Source organism: Lactuca saligna, chromosome 1 (genome assembly GCF_052625555.1).
Source record: "Lactuca saligna cultivar CGN05327 chromosome 1, ASM5262555v1, whole genome shotgun sequence".
NCBI classification, from domain to species: Eukaryota; Viridiplantae; Streptophyta; class Magnoliopsida; order Asterales; family Asteraceae; genus Lactuca; species Lactuca saligna.
Window position 1 is genome coordinate 34079080 of NC_136417.1, and position 20457 is coordinate 34099536.

General features: G+C 34.1%; 2 protein-coding genes and 1 long non-coding RNA gene across 3 annotated transcripts; all 3 read right to left on the reverse strand.

Annotated features, from left to right (window-relative positions):
- Positions 1-1037: 1037 nt before the first annotated feature.
- On the reverse strand, positions 1038-2614 carry LOC145032233 (ethylene-responsive transcription factor SHINE 3-like). Its single transcript, XM_078980986.1, has 2 exons — positions 2393-2614; positions 1038-1872 (listed from the first exon to the last, which is right to left on the reverse strand). The coding sequence occupies exons 1-2, from the start codon at positions 2473-2475 to the stop codon at positions 1356-1358; spliced, it is 600 nt and encodes a 199-aa protein (XP_078837112.1). The 5' UTR covers positions 2476-2614; the 3' UTR covers positions 1038-1355.
- Positions 2615-17264: 14650 nt separating this feature from the next.
- Positions 17265-18109, reverse strand: LOC144997122 (uncharacterized). The gene is made up of 3 exons (XM_078956955.1): positions 17852-18109; positions 17420-17638; positions 17265-17339 (listed from the first exon to the last, which is right to left on the reverse strand). Exons 1-2 carry the CDS (start codon positions 18107-18109, stop codon positions 17534-17536), a joined length of 363 nt encoding a protein of 120 aa, XP_078813081.1. The 3' UTR covers positions 17265-17339; positions 17420-17533.
- A 4-nt stretch (positions 18110-18113) lies between these two features.
- LOC144997131 (uncharacterized) lies at positions 18114-18734 on the reverse strand. The gene is made up of 3 exons (XR_013659709.1): positions 18637-18734; positions 18459-18534; positions 18114-18177 (listed from the first exon to the last, which is right to left on the reverse strand). It is a non-coding gene; the product is annotated as an uncharacterized LOC144997131 (long non-coding RNA).
- Positions 18735-20457: the final 1723 nt, after the last annotated feature.

The following is a 20457-nucleotide window of genomic DNA, read 5'->3' on the forward strand; positions in this document are numbered from 1 at the left end:
GCTTTCGCGCACCGACTAATCCCCCGCTGCAAACATAAAGCTTTGCTTCATGCCCTGGAGTCACTGCAGGCGAACCTCCATGACCACAAGGGCTGAGTGGTGTCAGGATTTGAATATGGATCAATAGGTTATCCACTATATCTTCCACATGCCTTACCAAGTCACCACAACCTAAGTGGTTTTATTTTCTATTGTCTTTCAAACACTATGGAATTAACAAATATGAATGTATGTATATTGTTTCTTGTTGGATGTCATTTTTTATAATATATTTACTGGTTAAAAAAAAAAGAGAAATTAAATTGCTTCCTACTTTTTATGCCTACAAATGTTCCTACCCAATAAAATTATGACAAATGTCATCATTCCATATTTTTTTTAACTAACCCATTAAGACTATATTAGGAATATATCAATTACAATTAAATTGAATGATGATTTATCATAATTTTAGTGGGTAGGAATAATTGTAGGCATAAAAGGTAGGAGTTAATTTAATTTCTAAAAAAAATGTATATTGTTTTATAGTGCTTGAAGTTTTGCTATTTTCTAGTGGTTAGCTTTATATATAGCCTTCATTTGGATCATATATATGCATATTAATAATGAAGATGGTGAAGACACCATTAGGGATTGAGCCGTATTTGGTAATTCACTGTGATTTTCGGCCCTATACTCTTTAAAACTCATCTAGCCTAATCTGAATATTTTCTATAAATGAACAAAGATTGGGGATTTAGGGTTAAAGTTATTTCCTTTGTGGGGTTATCTAGGTCCTTGAACTTGCTATAAATTGCATCATAACCATCTCCTAACTATTCTTTTACGATCAAGATTTATCTATTTTTATGATAAAATTTTCTATCAACCTAAATCAGTGAGACTTTCAAGTTTTAGAAAGTACATAACTATACATACCTTAGTACCTATCCCTTTTTTAACACTAAAACACAATGAAATTTAACATAAAACCCCTCAAGTTCTCACTTTAGATATAAACATCTGAAGAAGTCAAAATCATATCACATAATTTGGTAAAGATCAATGTAGCCTTTTGTACTTCATGATAAAAGCTTATAGGCTTATTTTGTGAAACACTAACAACATCTTTTACAATTAAAATTACATCTTTTTACAAGGTACATTGGTAAATCTCTCAACATCATGATTCGTGAGTAGCTAGCTAGGTTTACCAACGGATAACTGTTTTTTTGTGAAGGAATTGATGTCGTCTATACCTTCAAAGTATCCCGTAGGATTTTCTATATTATTCTTTTTACATATTCAAGAAAAATTATTCATCTCAAGAAAAGGAGGGATTTTCTTTGTAAATCCATAGAAAAGTTTGTTTCTTGCTAATTGTTGACTATACAAAGTGAAGGTGGAGTGGAATTCCAGTTTAGCAAGTCTTCTATCATCTGCATGACCACCCTATTTTCTTCATCTATGTCATGATCACCTGAAGCACCGTCGTCCTCCACCACTGCCACCACTGGAGATATTGTTTCCTCCACCATCCCTTGATCTTTTCTCTTGCCACCAAACTCCACCTTCATCACCCAACCTGAACCTGACCCTTTTCCAGGGCGTTTCTGCCATACTCCAATATGTGAATTATCACTATCAAGACGTAGACATGTGAGTGAAGGCGATGGATCCTTGCAGCATTTACGTAGTTTGGCAGCAAGTGTGGCTGCCGGAATCTCTGTCTGGCGTGATGACGGAGAGTGGTGAACGTTGCCGGAAACGTTCTTGTTGGTCGCCGGAAAATTTGTCTTTGCGCTTTGGCCGTTCATCAAAATGGCTGCTTGGTCATATGCCCTGGCTGCTGCCTCCGCCGTCTCAAATGTTCCTAGCCAAATCCTTCTCTTCCTGTTGTACAACTTGCATCAAAGTTTATACATCCATATCAATTATTACATAAATATTTTAACAAGTATATATGTATCAATATCGACATTCGACAGCTCGCACTATTTACATCCATATAATATCAATTATTGAATTGGAATTTATGAAACTCAAAATCACAAAAAGATTTTTTTTTTTTTTTTTATCATTTTATATTCTTAACTTCTACATTTAAATACCAGGATTTTTTTTACGCACATTCATCATACACATGCATATTATACACCACTAGATAAATGATCCACAACCAACGAACAAATTCGTTTGCAAAACAGTGACAAGTTACATTTGTAAAAAGTATGTTCCTTAAACACGACAAACTTTGAAAAAAGTGACTTGTTAAACATACGATGTTTATTTGTTTTCATTATAAAGAGCTAACATCAAGTGAGAATTATTCCATAACTTCATATATAAGAAAATTATTGTAAAATATGATTGGTAAGTTATTAAAGAAAATGGAGAAAAATGGTGAACTTACAAGAGTGGGTGTCTGATCTCAGATACCCAAGACCCCCATTGCCTTTGCCTGACACCTCTGAACTTCTTCGACGATTGTGCCATGATAGATTAATATGCATGTGGTGTGGTTTGACAGAGGGAAGAATTTATAGGAGATGAGAAGTAGATGATCAAAGTCGGTATATTACTAGGAGAGGGGATGTGGGTAGGTATAGGCCATAGGGTTGGGGTAGGGTGGTTTGGCTTAGAGACACAAGATCGTATAGGGGATGATCAGAAGTTATAAAATAAAAGTTAAATAGTTTTGTAATAACTCGTAGTATAACAAAGTTACACACCATTTACCATGAATAAAAAATGAAATCTACCTATTTAATTTAAATATAACCTTTGTAATTGGGATGTGATATTTTTATTTATATTTTTTTATTGGGAAAATGACATAAATGTCCTACGAAGTATCTAGGGTTGGTTCATTTAGTCTCTAAAGTATTTTCATTGCTTTATGATGGCATCAACTAGTTTTTGATGGGTCTATTAGGTTCTTTTGGAAGAATTGAAAGGGTAAACCGGATCCCCTTACCACATAAGCATTTTTTAAGATACCATTTCCCTTGACCCATGTATGTGATAAATCATCTTCCATTTGCTCTTCAAATACCTAGAAACTGGATGTTACACAAATCTACGACAACGTTTCCCTGGTTCTTCCCTCCATTTTGTTCTTCGTCCTTCACAAAATACCAAAGTCCATGATCACAACAAACTCTTGGCATGGGGCTGTGATTTCTATGATCTGTCGAGTAATGGATGTAGCGGTGGTTGAACCTTTTGGTTTTAGACCGGAGAGGTAACTCTTCATGAGAGTCGTGAGGTTTTCACTCGGGTATTTCCTTACAAACTGAAGTAGCAATCTTCCTCGTCATCTAGGAAATTAGGGCTCCCTAATTTGACAAATCAATCCCAGTTACATTTTTCAACAAGGGCATCCAAACACAGCTATTAAGTCGGTCTGCTAAGAGGAGGGAATGATTCAGGTGGTTCAGAAAGGAGAATGGATTCGGAAATGGAAGATGAGGGAAGGATTCAAGTAGTTCAAGAAGGAGAGGGCGATTTGGTGGTGAAGAAGAGAGAGAAAAAAAATCAAAGAATAGTTTTGCGTTGCATACATTTAACTGATTATATTCTTTCTGTTTGAGATCTGATATGGAGATTAAATACCTGATTATGTTTTTGATAGGCCTGTCAATCGTGTCGTGTTCGGGTTGATGTGTCGCGGATTGGCGGGTCAAAATATGTCAACCCAAACACGACTCATTTAAATATACAGGTCTCGGGTTGGCGGGTCACGGGTTGACGAGTTTGGAACATAAACTCATATATGACCCGCGAACCCATTTATTTATACGGGTTCACAGGTTGGCGGGTTCGTGGGTTAGATTTGGGTTCGTGGGTCAGATTCCATAAATAAAATTAACAATTAAACATGAATAAATTCTTGATAGTTGATGCAAATATATCTGAATTTTAAACACTTAACTACTTAAGTCTTAAACTCTTAAACGTCAAAATGAAAATAAAAAACATTCATAGAAACATGTTCAAAGTAAACATTAATACAAACATAGATAATTCAAGTGCTATAGTAATAGCCACAATTCCTATTTTTTTCTCCCAAAAAACAAAGTTAATTCTTCAACACCATTTTTTTTATTTATGATGAACTTCAACATTCAAGTAGAAACAATAGCCAAAGTTAAAACACATACAAGTAAAATTATAAAAATGTATAGTTGTCATGCAGTCATTGGGCTATGCCCGATATACGATTTGAGTTAGGGCAAAAATCGGAAAAATCAAATGGTTACAGAATACAGATTTACGGGTTAGTGAGTTAAGACCTTAGGAGTTACATTTAAAAATATATTTTTTTAATTAAAAATATAAACAGGTTGGCGGGTCAACCCGTTTATTTATTGAGAAACCCATATATGACCCGTTTAACAAACGTGTTGGCGGGTTGGCGGGTTGAAAAACTCAACTCAAACCCATTTATTTCGTATCGTGTCGCGGGTCGTGTCGAGAATTGCCAGCCCTAGTTTTTGATGATCTTGACAGACATAAATTTGCAACGGTAACACAGAGGAGTGTTTCCGTAAGTATGAAGGGAAGTGGAGCTGTAATGATGCAAAAAGGAGGTGATGACTCAAAGAAATCGAGTACTCCATGGATTCTAGATCCAATTACAGGTTACTACAAGCTAGAGGGACAAACCTCCGTGAACAGATGTTGAAGCACAAAACTCGTGGATAACAAAGCAAACTCATTGAAATTCATCTCCATAAAGGAGAACATATTTAGAAATGGAAGAGGAGGGGAGGATTCAGGTAGTTCAAGAGGGTGATGATGATTTGGTGGTGAAGTAGAGAGAAGAAATGAAATATTTTCTCGTTATAAAACAAGAGAGGATGATGGGTTTGTGTTTGGATTAGGTAACCAAGAAATTGTCAAAATGTGATGTTAACTTTCCAATGACTGATGTTGCAAAAATAGCTGACTTGACATTGAATCCGGCTAAAACAAGTTATTGTGATTAAAAAAATAGGTTGTTTCCTAACTTATGCTCCTATAAAACAACAAAAATAGTTTAATGACTAAATAAACTAATCCTAGAAACTTCTTAAGACATTTATGTCATTTTCTCCTTTTTATTAATCTATATAAAATAAAAAAGATTTGATTTTTATATCTTTCATTTTAGTTGAAGATGAACGATTATCATTGGAGTATAAAAGTCAAAGATAAATAGAAAACATAAAATGAAAATATACACCCCCCCAACCATTTTTGATATTAGTCATTGACCTTATTTGCATACATAACCTATGTTGGGGGTTAATCTATAAACTTTAAGACTCAATTTGTTAGTTAATTTTGAAGCTCCAGTATTTTTGAAAAATATGAAACTAAGGGGTTATTTTTTTCGATATTGGAAAGATGTGATGTCTTATGTCCCCAATCCCACTCCTTTCTCATTAAGCCTTGTGTTTAAATAACGATTTAAAATTTTGAAGCAATTAGACGTTCCAAATAGTTTTCTAACATTACCTTCATGACTTCAAGCTATGAAGGTACTTTTTTTTTCCCATTTGATGTCCCCTAATAATGGTGCATCACATGTTTGATTAAAAAATCTTGAAGTTTTGGATTTTTACTAATAAATTCTAGTGTCTATTTCCAATCTATTGAAGTTGATCCATGAATCTAGCCAAATTTGATGTTATAAAGCTAATACAAGATTTTGAGCGTTAGATTTGATGAAACAATATTTTATTCATTAAAATATGAATTTGTAGTTTGATTTAGTTTTATCCAATGGTATGAATTTTGGTTTCATCATCCTAAGTTCAAATAAATGTTAAGGATTTAACCATTGAAGTCATTTTTTAATTTATGATGCTTTGATAGATATTTTGAACCTTATCAATGATGGATCACTCTTTGATTCATCAAGTTTCAAAATTGATTATGAAATTAATATCATAATATGACTTGGATATAGATTTATCTATTCTATGTTCAAACCATCAAAAGAAATCAAATATAAAAGTCATGAATCATGTTTTGAAGGTTAATTGGAAAGAATGGTGATGATATCTTTATGTGATGAATCAATATTATTAACGATTCATAATATAATCACTTAATTTCATAGTGTTTCGAACCTAGTATAAGTATTAGAAATCACAAAAAAATGGGTGTTGGAAGTGTCAGAATTGGATTTGACATAAAACCTCAACATAATGCACTATTTTTGTCTAGCTATATAAGTCTTGTAGAAGATTTAACAAGACATTATTGGCATGAGGTCGAAGTTGGACCAAAAATATATCATTAGGTGTAGTGTTACAAGGCCTTACATATTAGTTGCTAGCCCTTGTATACATGGGTCGTGTAAATTAAAGCATGCATTTACATGGGCCATTTTTTCATTTCTGCACACACACAAAACTCGATTTTTCTCAAAATAACACTATACTTTGCATAGTTCTTGAAGACCCTTTTCCAAATCACTTTGTACCATTTATTTAGGTTCTCACACATGATTAGGAGGTGTTTTATCATCCAAAAAACTCCACTTAATCCATTAATTTCTCATTGAAACCTTTAAGATCATGATGATCCTTAGACTTTAAATGAAGGGTTAGTTAGTGCATTCCACACTTGAACATTCCAAAGTCCACAAAACTTGTTCTTAACTTGTTGTATACTCATTAGGATGTTGTCAAGTGTACGAAACCACAACTAATCTCATTTTAAAGACCTAATATAAGTATGAAATCCTCAATTCCATTCCACATTCCTAAATTTCCCTTTGGGTAAAGAATAACTACGACTAGAACTTTACTAGGATCCCTTCATTTTTATGTTCTGATTCATCTATAGAGTGTTAATTCATATCCATGAATGTAATTCACCTCCTAGATGCCAAACATTATATAGTTCTCAATAGATTTCCCAAAATGCCATTTTCAGTACAAACTCTATGGATTCATTCAAGAATCAATCAACACTTATTATTTTGCATCTAAATCATTCTAATAGCATTCGTTCATGGTTATGAAGTTCATTTGCTAAAAAACTATACAATAATGCATAAAATCCATTGATGTCATCATATCTTTCCTAAAATCACCTAAAATTCATGTTTATGAAACGTACTACCGTCATGGATGTGTTTGAGTATTCCAATTGGATTCATTGTCATCAAACATCATCTAGGTCATTGAATTGATTCCAATTTAACATATAAACATGAAATCCATCATTTAGATTTTTAGGATTCATGAGGGTTTTCACCCAAATCCTCAAATCCATCAATGAGATGATTGGATTGAGATTAGGATAATCAAAACAACTCAAGGGAGGTTAGAAACCAAAACCCTAATCATCAAACCCAATCAAATTCGACATTAGGGTTCACCCCCTTCACCAATTCAAATTTTAAGCTAAATGGGGTGGAGAGTTTTACCTTGCAAGCCTTGAATCCTTCTCTCCTTTGCTTGGTTGCTTAATTTGCCACTTGAATCACACCCTACATGGAAGGTAGAAGAAGAATATCCATTAGAAGCTCTCTAGAATGCTTCATACATATCTGGAAGAGATGTAAGGAGAGTTTTCATCTAATTTCCCTCTTTTTCACATTTAGTCCCTCTAATTTTGCATTTTTGTCAAAAATGGTCCATTTTTCCACTATATGTGACTTTTATTTGAGAATAGACATCCTAAGTCCCTCTCCATCCATTACATAACTTTTTTAGTCACTTCTATTAGTTGAGTCAACCCTGGGTCAAACATACGTTCCCAAATTGGCACTTTTGGTCCCTTAACTCTAAAATGTTAACATTTCAACCTTTAACTTTCTAAGCTTTATATCAACTAATGATATAATTATCATTTAAATGACTTAATTATGTAAATCATCCTTTATATAATTACTTAATAAATTTAAGATCCTTATCTTAAATTTTAGGATGTTCACAACATTTCATGGCTCAACCCTTAAAAGGCCCAAGGCCCAAAAGGCCCAAATTGGACTTTCCAGAAGTACGCCCCGTGTACCAGAAGTGTACGCCCCACATACTCTCCCCCGAAGCACAGAGTACAATATATTGATGCACAAAACAAGCATTACGCTGATCATACTCTTACGTACGCCATACATACTCATCTAAGTCCCAAAATCCATAATAAGCTCTTAATAGTTAAGATAAAAGCATCCAAACACATAGCTGACCCTTAAGGGGTGTCTTAACACGTAAAGTTGGCAACTTTACTCCTTTCCATGACTTAATGGGACACAGTCCTTGTTTTTATCCATACTAAGAGCACCAACACATGCACACATCAACAAAAACCCTCAAGATGACATTTTTATGACTTAACCACTTAATAAGGACCAAATATGAGGCTCAAAGGTCCTAGAGTAGCTTCTACTCACAAGATCAACAACCTTGGGACTAAAACATGATAAAATACCACCAAATACTAGATCTACACTAGAGAACCATAATGTTTGAAGCTTTATACCTCCAAAAGGTAGATCAAGATGCACAAGATCTGGTTCCAACAACTTTAAGCAATCCCACACTTCTCCAAGAAGGTCCTTCTTCTTTAATGAGCACCAAAATGCATGAAATCACGCCAAAAACTCAAGAATCACACCAATGGAGACTAGGGTTTCATTTCTAAGGTTTAATGGGATGGAGGTTGAAGGTAGAAGGGTTTGGAGTTGAGTTAAGGCCATTAAATAGGGTCCAAGACCCTAAATTAGGGTTTTCACCTGACTGGAGTTTTCCATGTGTACTCTTGGTATGCCCATCATACTTCCTAAGGCATTCGTGATCCTTCTGCCTAGTACACCCATCATACTCCTATGTACACCCAACATACTAGGCTTAACCCTAATACCACCAAACTTTCAAAGGCCATAACTTTTTCGTTCTAAGTCCGTTTTTGGAGATCCTTATATCCCTTGAAAGGTAACGAGAAGCTCTACACTTTTATCAAATATCCCTTTCCTTAAAAAGTTTAGAACTTAAATCCAAAGTCATAAAAGGCCCAAAATGTCACTTTACGAAATAGGGTGTTACAATATATCCATGCTTTGGGTACGTTTAGACTTGTGGTATGGGGACTTTATATGTAAGACTTGGATATCTTATATGAGATTATGAGAATATATGAATATAATAAACTTTTACCCTCGGTACTCTTACCTTGGTTGTCCCTTAAGAAAGATGGACTTTAATTTTACGAGTTGTAGTTGGGTTGGAGTTTGGGAACTTTATTCTGTTTCATATATTGAGTTTATATATGTTGTTTTCTTTTTGAATTTTATTGAATATTTTGATGATAAGACAATCTATTTGTGTATGGGATAATTTATACTTAAACAATTATCTATTGTTTATCATATTACACCGTTGTATGACTTGACATTTTATACTTTCAAATGTTTAGAATTTACCTTTTGGGACCTTTATCTGTAAGCAAACTTTGAAACATTAAAAATTGTTTTGGAATTTATTAATTAAAATAGTCAACATGAGGGGTGTTTCATTTGATATTAGAGCTTTGGTTTAAGTAAAAGCACAAGTGATGAATTGAAATAGTTGGTTAACATGCCTTTAGGATCTATTACTTAGGGATGTAAATCGGTTAGGAATTAGGGACCGAAACCATAAGAACCAAAAAACGATAAAGAGGTAAACGAGGAATTGAGAACTGAACCGAATACCATTAACCGATTCCGGTTCGATTCTATTAAAAAGTGTGATATCTAAGAAGGTCTTTGGTATCGAAACTGGCCTGAAATGGAATGGTATCGAAAGAACCGAAAACCAAAAATGATAAATTAGGAGAACTAGGAACTGTACTGAATACCACTAATCGGTTCCAACCAGTTCAGTTTTGGTTATGGTTTGTTTTTCTGGTTAAAATGCTCATCATTACTATTACTAGTACTTCATTATTATATGGCGTAGGATGGAATTAATTTTGATTTTCTTAAATTAAAATCTTGAACCTAGAGTTTATTATTTTATTCTTTATATTATAGGATCACTGTTGTACATACACTTTCAAATGAATTTAGTGTATATGTTTGGGATAACATAGTTGGATTTCTTAACGTTTAGTTAATATGGATTTAGAAATGAATTTAGTGTATATGTTTGGGATAAAAAATATAATTGAGCTCTATTGAAAGTAAGTATGTTATTAAGTAAATACAAAATACTGAAATTAGGACAAGAGAATTAGTATATCTTGTAATAAAAAAATTAGAACCTACTTTAGTTTCTTGAATTGTAATACTTATGCATATGATATATATTCCAATGTTAGTAACCATGATACCATTATAAGACCAAGGTACCTTATAGAATTGTTTATCAATGGTTAAGTACATGAATAAAATGAGATTTGTTAGCTAAAAAGTTTGACTTTGGAAAGCTCAAATTTCTTAAGGAAGATAGAATTTAGTTGATTTTGTATGTGGTGAAACGAAAGCAATAACTAGAGAAACTTATGGGTGTATCATGCTGACTGAAAATGGATCTAGTTTGGGGTAACTGGTGAATTTAGAAATGGAATTTATGGGATGATTTGAGTAAGTGGACTTGAAAAAGAATCAATTTGCCTTGAAATCCCATAGGAATATTATCATATATTTATATACATAAGTTACAAAAGATAGATCCAATAGTTTAGGATCCCTATCTATACAACTCATAAAAAGATAAATACAAATAAAAATATATACTACTATTTTCAATGTATCAGATATGTCTTCTGTTTACATCCTCCCCCTAATCTTAACTGTAATAGCGTTTAGATTTTATTTAAAATGTTGCAACATATTATGTGTGACTGGCTTAGTAAATCCATCGGTAACCTGATCACTAGAATATATAAATTTTATATCAAGAGCACCCACAACCACATTCTTCCTGACAAAATGAAAATCCACTTCTATGTGTTTCGTTCATGCATGGAACACTTTATTATCTGTAAAATAGATAGCTCCTAAATTATCACACCATAAAATAGGTGGTCTCGATTGACATACTCCCAATTCCTTAAGGAGTGATTGCACCCGCATTACTTGAACGAGAAATAGTAGGTTGTTTGTGTGAGCTCCAAAAAATCAGATTTGGACCTAAAAATATTGTAAATCCACCAATAGACATGTGATAATCTAAGCGTCCTACCCAATCAACAGATGTGAAGAAACTTAGTAGCGTAGAGTTGGACTTCAAAATGCAAAGCACAATATTTACTGTCCCGTTTATGTACATTGAGATGCGTTCTACAGCTTCCCAATAAATATTAGTGGATTTTGAGAGATACTTACAAACCTTATTGACTGCAAAAGAGATGTCAGGCGATGTCAAAATGAGGTACTATAGACCTCCAACCATACTTCTATAGTTGAATGCATCATCATCATTAAGAAATTTTCCATAGTTTCGACCAAGTCTATCTGATATAGACATGGGGGTTGAAACACTCTTACAACTCTCCATGTGATCTCAATGAAGGTGTTTATACTTATTTTGTAACAAAGTGACCCCCCCTAAATTATGAGTGGCTTCAATCCCCAAAAAATAATTGAGGTGACCAAGATCTAGAAAAGAAGAGGACAAGTGGACAAGTGGCATACAAGTTGATAAAAAATCCCTTGAGAAGAGAAAAAAAACAATGTCATTGACATACACCAAGATGTAAATAATATTTTTCCCATGATGAAATAAGAATAGGGAGGTATCAGCCTTGGATGAACGAAAACCAAGCTAATGTAGTTTGTCACTGAGTTGAGAGAACCATATGTGGCGATACTGCTTTAGACCATAAATAGCTTTTTGAAGTTTACACATATAATAATGTTGATGTGGGTCTTCAAAACCTGGAGGTTGCGTCATGTAAACATCTTCATTTAAGAAACCATGCAGGAATGCATTGCTAAAATCTATTTGTCGAAGGTGCCAATCTCTTGATACTATAATAGAAAGAATGATCTAGAATATGGCTAGTTTCACAACTCGACTAAAAGTATCATGATAATCAACATCATATTGTTGGGTGAAGGCACAAGGAACCAAGCATCCCTTATGTTTGTTAATAAAACGATATAGATATTGTTTAAGTTAAAAAACCCATTTACAACCCACGACATTTACACCAGATGGTCAGGGAACCAAAACCCATTTTTTATTTTTCTGAAAGGCATCGAATTATGCCTACATTGCATGGTTCCATTTCGGTTCGGACAAGGCCAACTTATGATATGTAGGTTCAACAAAGAAAGCACGCAAATTGGGGTTATATAAAACAACTTTGTTAGTAAATTGACGGGGAAATGTTTTTCTGGCATGTGCATGTGTGGTAACCCCTATAGGAGGTGAAGAGTGGCTGACTGGAATAACACTATTTTCAGTAGTAGGGGTAACAACTGGACTATCGCTATTGATAGTAGTATCAACAATTTTTTCTTCTATTACAGCATGAGCTGTATGGTCAGCAGTTGCAACATTAGAGGTGGATGTGAGTGATCCTACCGATGTGTCATAGTAGATGACATTAGTGATGTTTCGATTGTAGTATATGACCTTGGAATGCTAATAGAAGGTAGCAGTGGTGCAGCTGCTTTAGAAGGGTTAGCCAACAGTAAAGATAAATCTTAATTCTACAAAGTGGTTATTCACCAAGATGGGTTCAGTTTAAGGAAAAGATGTTATAACACTCGTTTTCCAGATTAGATCAACTGAAGATTTAATGAGGTCAAAAATATGATTTTTGAGGAAAACCATATACCACGATGTGGTAAATGGATGACCTCGACATGGCATGGCATGTATTTGGCACGTGTCCTGATGGACACCACGATGTAATAAGGATACCACGACGTGGTGCCTATTGCACCCCAAGCCCATAATTTTTAGGGTTTATCCAGTATTTAAGCATGTACTTTTTGGATTAGTTCATCTCCATTTGCCTTAATCTCTTTATTTCGAAACCCTAGCCTCTCTTCCATGATTATGAGCTTGGTGAATTGAACTTGAGGTTGTTTTCATGATTTGGTGAAGCTTGTAAAGGAAGGAACCTCTTAATGGTTCAAGAAGGCAAAAATAAAGTTTAAATCCATCACCTTCTTCAAGTTTCTAGACCATTGGAGGTATAAAGTTTTCACCTTGACCTTGTTCATTTGAGATTCATGTTTATGGTCTTTATTAGTTGATTTTGGTCCCTTCATGATGATATTGGAATTTGAGGAACTCCAGAGCTCATTGTGATAGTCTTGTGGTCTTGGACTTTAGATTAAGTGAGAAAAAGGTTCTAGTTTGAGTGTTCTTGATCCCATGCACAAGTTTTGGTCATTTTAAGGACTTAATGGACTTAAGGTTATATATATATATATATTACTTAAGGGTGAGTCCATAATGGATAAAGTTCGAAAATTGATCCATTAAGTCATTAAAAGGGACTAGATTTGTAAGGATTAAGCTGTTATTGAAGAAATGAGAGATATAATAGCAACCACGATGTGACCAATGAGGGCCCATGGCGTGGTGGAGTTATGATTCATGATTGTTTTATCCTGACATGCCCACGATGTGGCCAAGGAGGGCCCAAAACATGGTGATGTCCTGTATGTCGATGGTTCTTTTCCGATATGCGCACAAGGTGGCGAAGAGGTCTCCAGAGCATGCTGGATGTTGACTTGGTTGACCGTTGACTTTTGTTGACCATTGACTGTTGACTTTTGACCAGTTTGAATTATGCTTAAAGTTGGAGGATTTGGGTTGTTGATTGTGGATTCGTCTCTTTTTGTGTTAGCCAGTTTGTAGGTTTGAGCAATGTTGCTGTCCCTTTGATGCATCTTGATTATGAAATTAAGTTCTTAATATCATTGAGATATAAACTTTATGTGTTATATTCAAATCATTGAATGAAATAATGTTGAATCATAAATAGTGTTTTAATGCGTAAATGAAAAATGAGAATTATGGCCTTGTTAAGTGATGAATAAATCATGTTAACAATGATTTAGTAATGTTATATCTTTATTGTTTTGAACCTTGTATACATGTTAGAAATCATAAAAGTGGGTGTTGGAAATTTTAAAATCGAATTTGGCATAAAACCACAAAACAATGCTGTATATTCGTTTAGTTATGTAAGTCCTTATAGAAGGATTTGTAATGAGGTCGAAGTTGGTAGAAAAATCTGTCATGAGTTGTTAGGTTACAAGGCCTTACATAACAATTATAAGCCCTTGGATATAAGTTTTAAACCCATTGCAAACCTAACTTTGAATATTTAGTTTGATAATTCAAATTAGGTGGTGAAGTGATGGTTTTTGGTTTAATTATGCATCTATATGTGTTCATTTATCCTTCAACACTTAGTGGAGCGTGTTAACGATATGTGTCACTCATAAAGTGAGTACTTTACCTTATGAACACTTGTCCCAAATATAAATATATTATGTGTTAGATGCATTTCATGCATCTATTTAGTAGTTTTACTCCATGAAAGTGCATCGCATATACGCTTAAATTCATGCACTTTGCATGTTTTTCGGGATTTTTCATGAGGCAATTTCATTCACATATTTTTGTGACATTTCAAGGACTTTTGGAGGTTGGATCTTACTTGAGGAGATAAATAAGAGATGTAGATGAAGTTTCGGGATTTACGGAGCACCGAGAAGGAATATATCAAAGAAATGAAGATTTTGGCTTTTTCAGAGGTTTACACGGTTGTGTAAATGTTTACATGGGCCGTGTAAATGAAGTCTCTCGAGCATTGTACTTTGAAAGCCTGGCTAATTCTCGCAGTGTACTTTTTGCATTTACACAGCCGTATAAACGTGGTCACGAGTTTAAAACAATTTTTCTTCTTTCTAAAAAGGAGCAACCGGTTCCAGAAAAGGGGGGTTGATTTTGTGAGTTGTAGAGGCGATTTTGGGGAGCATTTTGAAGGAAATTGTTGCTTGAAAACACATGGGAACATCTTATGTCATTTTGTAAGAACTTTAATTTTATTTTCTAGATTTGTGATCTTGTTCTAGTCATGAGTGACTAGAACCCTAGATTCTCCAACTTTATGTCTTGACTTCTAGTTGTGATTTCAATCATATGACTTGATGTTTGCTTTCATTTTTCTATCTAGTTAATTTGATTTCGTTTCAATTGAATGTTTGATTCTAATTGTGATTCTTATTGGCCATTTGAATTAGGGTTAGATCATTCAAGCTATCTAATTGACAAATCTGTAATTGTTTTGTAAATTGGACTAGGTAACAAGCACGAAACTGATTTCTATTGAATGAATTTAGTGTTAATCTTATTCATGCATTCTTATGCTCTCGAGCTTATGGGGAGTATTGAGTGTTGTTGGGAACATTCACATAAAATTTAATGCAATCTTTCAACCTAATTCTAAGAGCTTGTTTATATTAGATTGGTAAGGTTAACAATAATCAAAGAGATTATTTTGGTTAATCAATGTGGTGAATGGGAGGTGCTAGAGCTTGTTAGCATTTCCAAGTACCAACTTAGATAGAATTGAACATATATCATTTGATCCATGGAATCAAATTGCTAATTTCTCTTGCATAGAGTTGGAGTACTTTCTAATATTGAATTTATTTCACTTAATCATTTGCTTAATTGTTAATTTAGTTCTTTATTTGAATCATTGCATTTAAATCCCCCTCTTTTGTGATCATATTTGTACCTTATGCAAAAAGGGTATAAACATTTGTTCTGTGTCTCTGTGGATCAACCCTACTTACCATGTATTACACTACAAGAAAAAAGGCCTTTTACGACGCTCATTGCGCGTCGTAAAAGGCTCAGACGACGCGCATTTACGACGCTCATTTACGACGCGCGTTTACGACGCGCGTTTACGACACGCAATGCGTATCAACGAAGGCCCTGTCATAAAGGAAGATGACACGCATTAGCGTGTCGTAACCTTACGACGCGCGTGTTAATGACACGCAATGCGTATCAAGAAAGCCCCTGTCAAGAAAGGCCATGTCATAAATGAAGATGACACACATTTTTGCGTATCGTAAATTTAAATGTTTAAAAAAAATAAATTTATATATTTATTAATTTTTAAATTAAATTTGCATTTAATTTCTCATAATAGAAATAAAATACCATATACAAAAAATACAATCCATTGCATAATATAAAATAAAATTTCATACTAAAAAAATAAAATAAATTACACAAATTGTAATGTCATACAAAGAATCATTCAAATGTTAAACAAAAATAAAACATTGCTAACATGGGTTATACATTCCTATAAAACTAACAAATAATCATACAACTCTTTTTCTTACTGGAAAGGAATGTCAAACATGATTACAAGTCTCCCATAATCTTGATTACTCACCTGCTTAAGTAGAATGTTGTTGTTGAGAAGGTTACCTAGCAACAGAGAAAAACACAACACCTCTCCCACAATCACAACATCATTTACAGAGAAAGGTTGTCAATTACTTTCATTAAGACTTTCATTCAATCACAAAAATATTAAATAAAAGGGTGAAACAGTAACTTACTTGTGATAAGTTGATCTCCCTTAGAGCAAACACGGCTAAAGCATTGAACACAGAGAAAGGTTGTCAATTGCTGATTTTTTCAATTTTAGTCCCAACTCATTTTACTTGGAACGAAGAGTAAAAACGTTACAAAAACCTCAAATAACGATCAAATTTGCAAGAGAATTTTGTAGGACCCAAATTGAACAAAATCAGCCATACTCGAGGACCAAAAATGTAATTTTTGCAAAAATAAGTGAGAGAAAGCACCTCAATTTCCTTCACTTCAAATTCTTGGGTGTGTGACAAACAAGAGTTACCATAAGTTTCTGAGGCCAAACTTGACCCATTCAATCTGGGGGAAAAAAATATGCAAATTGCCAAATTACCATATTATCCCTCAAAAAGAAAAATAGGAATGATGCAAGTGCAACACTCTTACAAGTCACTATCGAGATACAATGCAAAATGATTTCCCCCACTAAGCGCTAAATACTCAGTTGAACAAAGAGTAAAATACCGATTCACCCCTAATAAATGCACAATTAACATAATAAATCCCAAATAAATATTAAAATTATAAAAGATTTTTTTATATATTATCAAGAAAATGCAGTACCTGTGGGGCGATATATAACAGGACGCCCTGGTGTATTTGTAAACACAAATGTATCATTCGATCCCTGTATAGTATTTACTCATCATAGTGAAAAAGGGTAGAAAAGTCTTTTGTCAACATATAGAGAAACGAAGACAAGACATTACCAGTAGACTTAACCCAGGGCAAAGATTGCTTCTTCTATATAAGGTTGAAAGAGATATGCCATGCCTCCATGTACTAACATATAAAAAAGATAATGATATATCAAGATTCAAGAATAATGTGAAACTGAAAATATGATGAAGATGAAATTTTACCTGTATAGTAAGACCCATTTCTTTCCTTGACTGAGAACAGGGAGTGCAACATAAAGATCAGAACGTGTATTTTCTGTCATAAGTTGTGAAGGTTCTGACATTTTTGGAAGTTTATCAGAAGGAAAATCTGAGAACAAGAGCCTCAACAAGTGCTCCAGTTCCACCAACAGGGTATTCTAAACTACAACCTGGTTTATACCATTCTGCAAACATATAAATCTGCAAATATGTGGATATATATACAGGCAAAAGATTAGACATTTAGAGAACTATAAAATATGAAGGAATAGAATGGATTCTGTTTGGTTGGAATGGAATGGATGAGGACATGTGGTAATGGAATAGCCCATTCCATTCCTTCCTCAATTCCATCATACCAAAAAGTAAAACTACCTTAAAAGAAACTTTTTAATGTATGATATGATTATGTACCATTTCTGCTGAAAGAACACCATCGGATTTCACTCCAGCAAGTAAGAAAGACAAAAGATCCACCCAATTTCTAATGAAAGGATCTTTGAGTCCCAATGAATCAACTATTTCTGAAAAAGGGCGTAAAAGCTTTGTGGCACCAAGAACACCTTGAGGTCCCATTTTTGCAAATGATTTTAGGAGTGGATATGCATATCTAACTCCAGCAGCAGAAACAGCTCCCAAATCACCTTGAATAGATAAAGGTGGCAAAGCCATGGCAGCTGCGTATTGTACTGTGGGGTATTCCTTCTTGATTTTAGATTTCACTTGGATCCATGATCTTCCTGCATATATAAACATGACCATAAATTATTATATGACTTTAAAGTTGAAAAATGATATCAACTTTAAAAAGGTTAAATGCAAGAAAACTTATTTACAGATTATATAGAAAAACTTATTTCTATCATTACTCATGATTTTGTTATTTTTCAAAACAAAATAATAACTTTCAAATCATACATCCAAACACCCCCATTAGCATTAATACAATTCATAATTGTTTATCTACTAAAATAATTATAGTCAACATATTTATTCAAACAAGGAACCAAAAAGACCTTACCCTCGATAACAAGCCCATAGTAAAGCATAAAAATCAAGTTGTTCCATGGAGAAGATGTCACTTGTTCAAGCAACACCTACAAATATATAGATCAAATCGCGAATTAGGTGTCATATAATTCAGTTGTAAGATTGTAAATTTCCATTGTTATCCTTATTATCAAAGGTTCTTAGGATACGTTTTTGGCAACTGTTGTCGTGTCTTTTTTGCCCTTGAACAACTTATCCAACAATAAGTGGTAGAAATGCCCAAATGGTCCAAGATATGCACACCCAAAAAGCTACAAACACTCCCGCATTAATATTCTATACTGATTCTTATATATATATATATATATATATATATATATATATATATATATATATATATATATATATATATATATTGACTGGTGCTTTTTCATTTGTTGCAGAGAGAATAAGTTATGTGACTTTCATATCCTGATATTTTATATGTGACACCCCGACCTTACGGATACTGTCATTTATTCTTAGTATTCTTTAATTCATTAGGAATGGTGAAAAGTTTAACAGCAGAACATGGTAACCTGCTATCTGGTAACACCAATGGTTCCTAAGTGCAAATCAAGAAAATAAGAGCAACAAATATTGCAGGTTTCTCTCCCTCCTTGAAATTGAGCACAAGTCTAAAACAAAAGAAATATGATGAAATTGAACACAGGGCCTAAATTCTTTGAGAAATTTTCAGAATTCAATGAAGAACCATACATGTTCAACAGAAAAATCATAAATCAAAACCTATATATTCTCAAAAAATTGGACCTGATGAGAAGAGGAAAAAGGAAGAAGCGTACCTGATGAGAAGGGGAAGGAGACTTCAAAAAATTGGAACAGATGAGAAGAGGATCGTCGACGATTGGTTGTTGCGGGAGAAGAAAATTGGCGTTGAAGTAGGAGAAGAAACGATGGAGTCGCTGATTTCTTCCTTTGGTAGGGCAAGGGTATAAATGGAAATCCTTCTCCCTTTCTTCCTCCTTTCTCAGTCAGTCGATTTTTTCCATCTTACCTGATTAGATTAAGCTTTCCGAGTCAGATACACAAATTTAGTTCATCAAACGTCTTTATCTGACCGGGTCATCAAAAAAAGTCGTTGATATCTGAGATTCGATACCTTGAACCAAGAAATCCCTAAATCTCTATGAGATAGGAGCGCCGACACCTCGATCGATTTTGTTGAGAAGCATCGAGCATAACACTAAATCTTTTGGGAGTCGCAGTCGCATGCCAGGAGAAGTGAATGTGATGTTGCAGTGGTCTTTTAGAGATAGACAGAAAGGAGGGACATGGATGGAGGAAAAGGGTGGCTTGGTGGTTCTAGGGTTTTTATACAAATGGTGGTGTTAGTAACCAACGATGGTGATTGACCATGGAGTTTCGAGACCTTGAATTTAATGGAGCTATTGTTCTACTTGATATGGAAATCACTCTAAATTTGTAGTTGTAATACAGCTCTTCTATTGATTGAGAGGCTAAGAAAGTACTTGAGGAACTGAAGATAGAGGGAAGTAGATGAAGGGTTTTCGAACTGAAACTGTAGTTCCAACAATAGTCATGGTTCCAAAAACTGTACCCCTTTGATCAATTTCATGGCCTGGTGACCAAAAAACCTTCGATTTCACTAAGAACCGGAACCCTAGTTCCAACAATAGTCGATTTTTGGTATTTGATTGAGAGAGAGAGAGAGAGAGAGAAGAACGATTGAAAGAAGGTAGAGGAGAGCTTGGCGGAGTTTTTAATTTTTTCAGAATTTCATTTCCCCCTTTCCCCCACTATTAAAGGATGGAACGCGCGTTCCATTAAAAAATATAAAGCGACATCCTTAGACGACGCGCATTTTATTATAGGTGCCCTCGGTGTTTTTTTTAGACACTAATTTAAGGGCGCACAATAATACGTGTCTTCTATCCTAAATTTTTTTGAAGAGATGACATTTTTCTAATGTCACTCTCCTTTGCGTAACATAGATCAATGAGCGTCGT

Bases quoted from the DNA above. Each gene is read 5' to 3' on its own strand.
- LOC144997122 (XM_078956955.1), bottom strand. From the start codon at position 18,109: ATGGCTTTGCCACCTTTATCTATTCAAGGTGATTTGGGAGCTGTTTCT. The intron at 17,639-17,851 runs GTACATAATCAT...ACATATTTGCAG, and splicing joins GTGTTCTTTCAGCAGAAATG to ATTTATATGTTTGCAGAATG.
- LOC145032233 (XM_078980986.1), bottom strand. From the start codon at position 2,475: ATGGCACAATCGTCGAAGAAGTTCAGAGGTGTCAGGCAAAGGCAATGG. The intron at 1,873-2,392 runs GTAAGTTCACCA...GTTGTACAACAG, and splicing joins GAGATCAGACACCCACTCTT to GAAGAGAAGGATTTGGCTAG.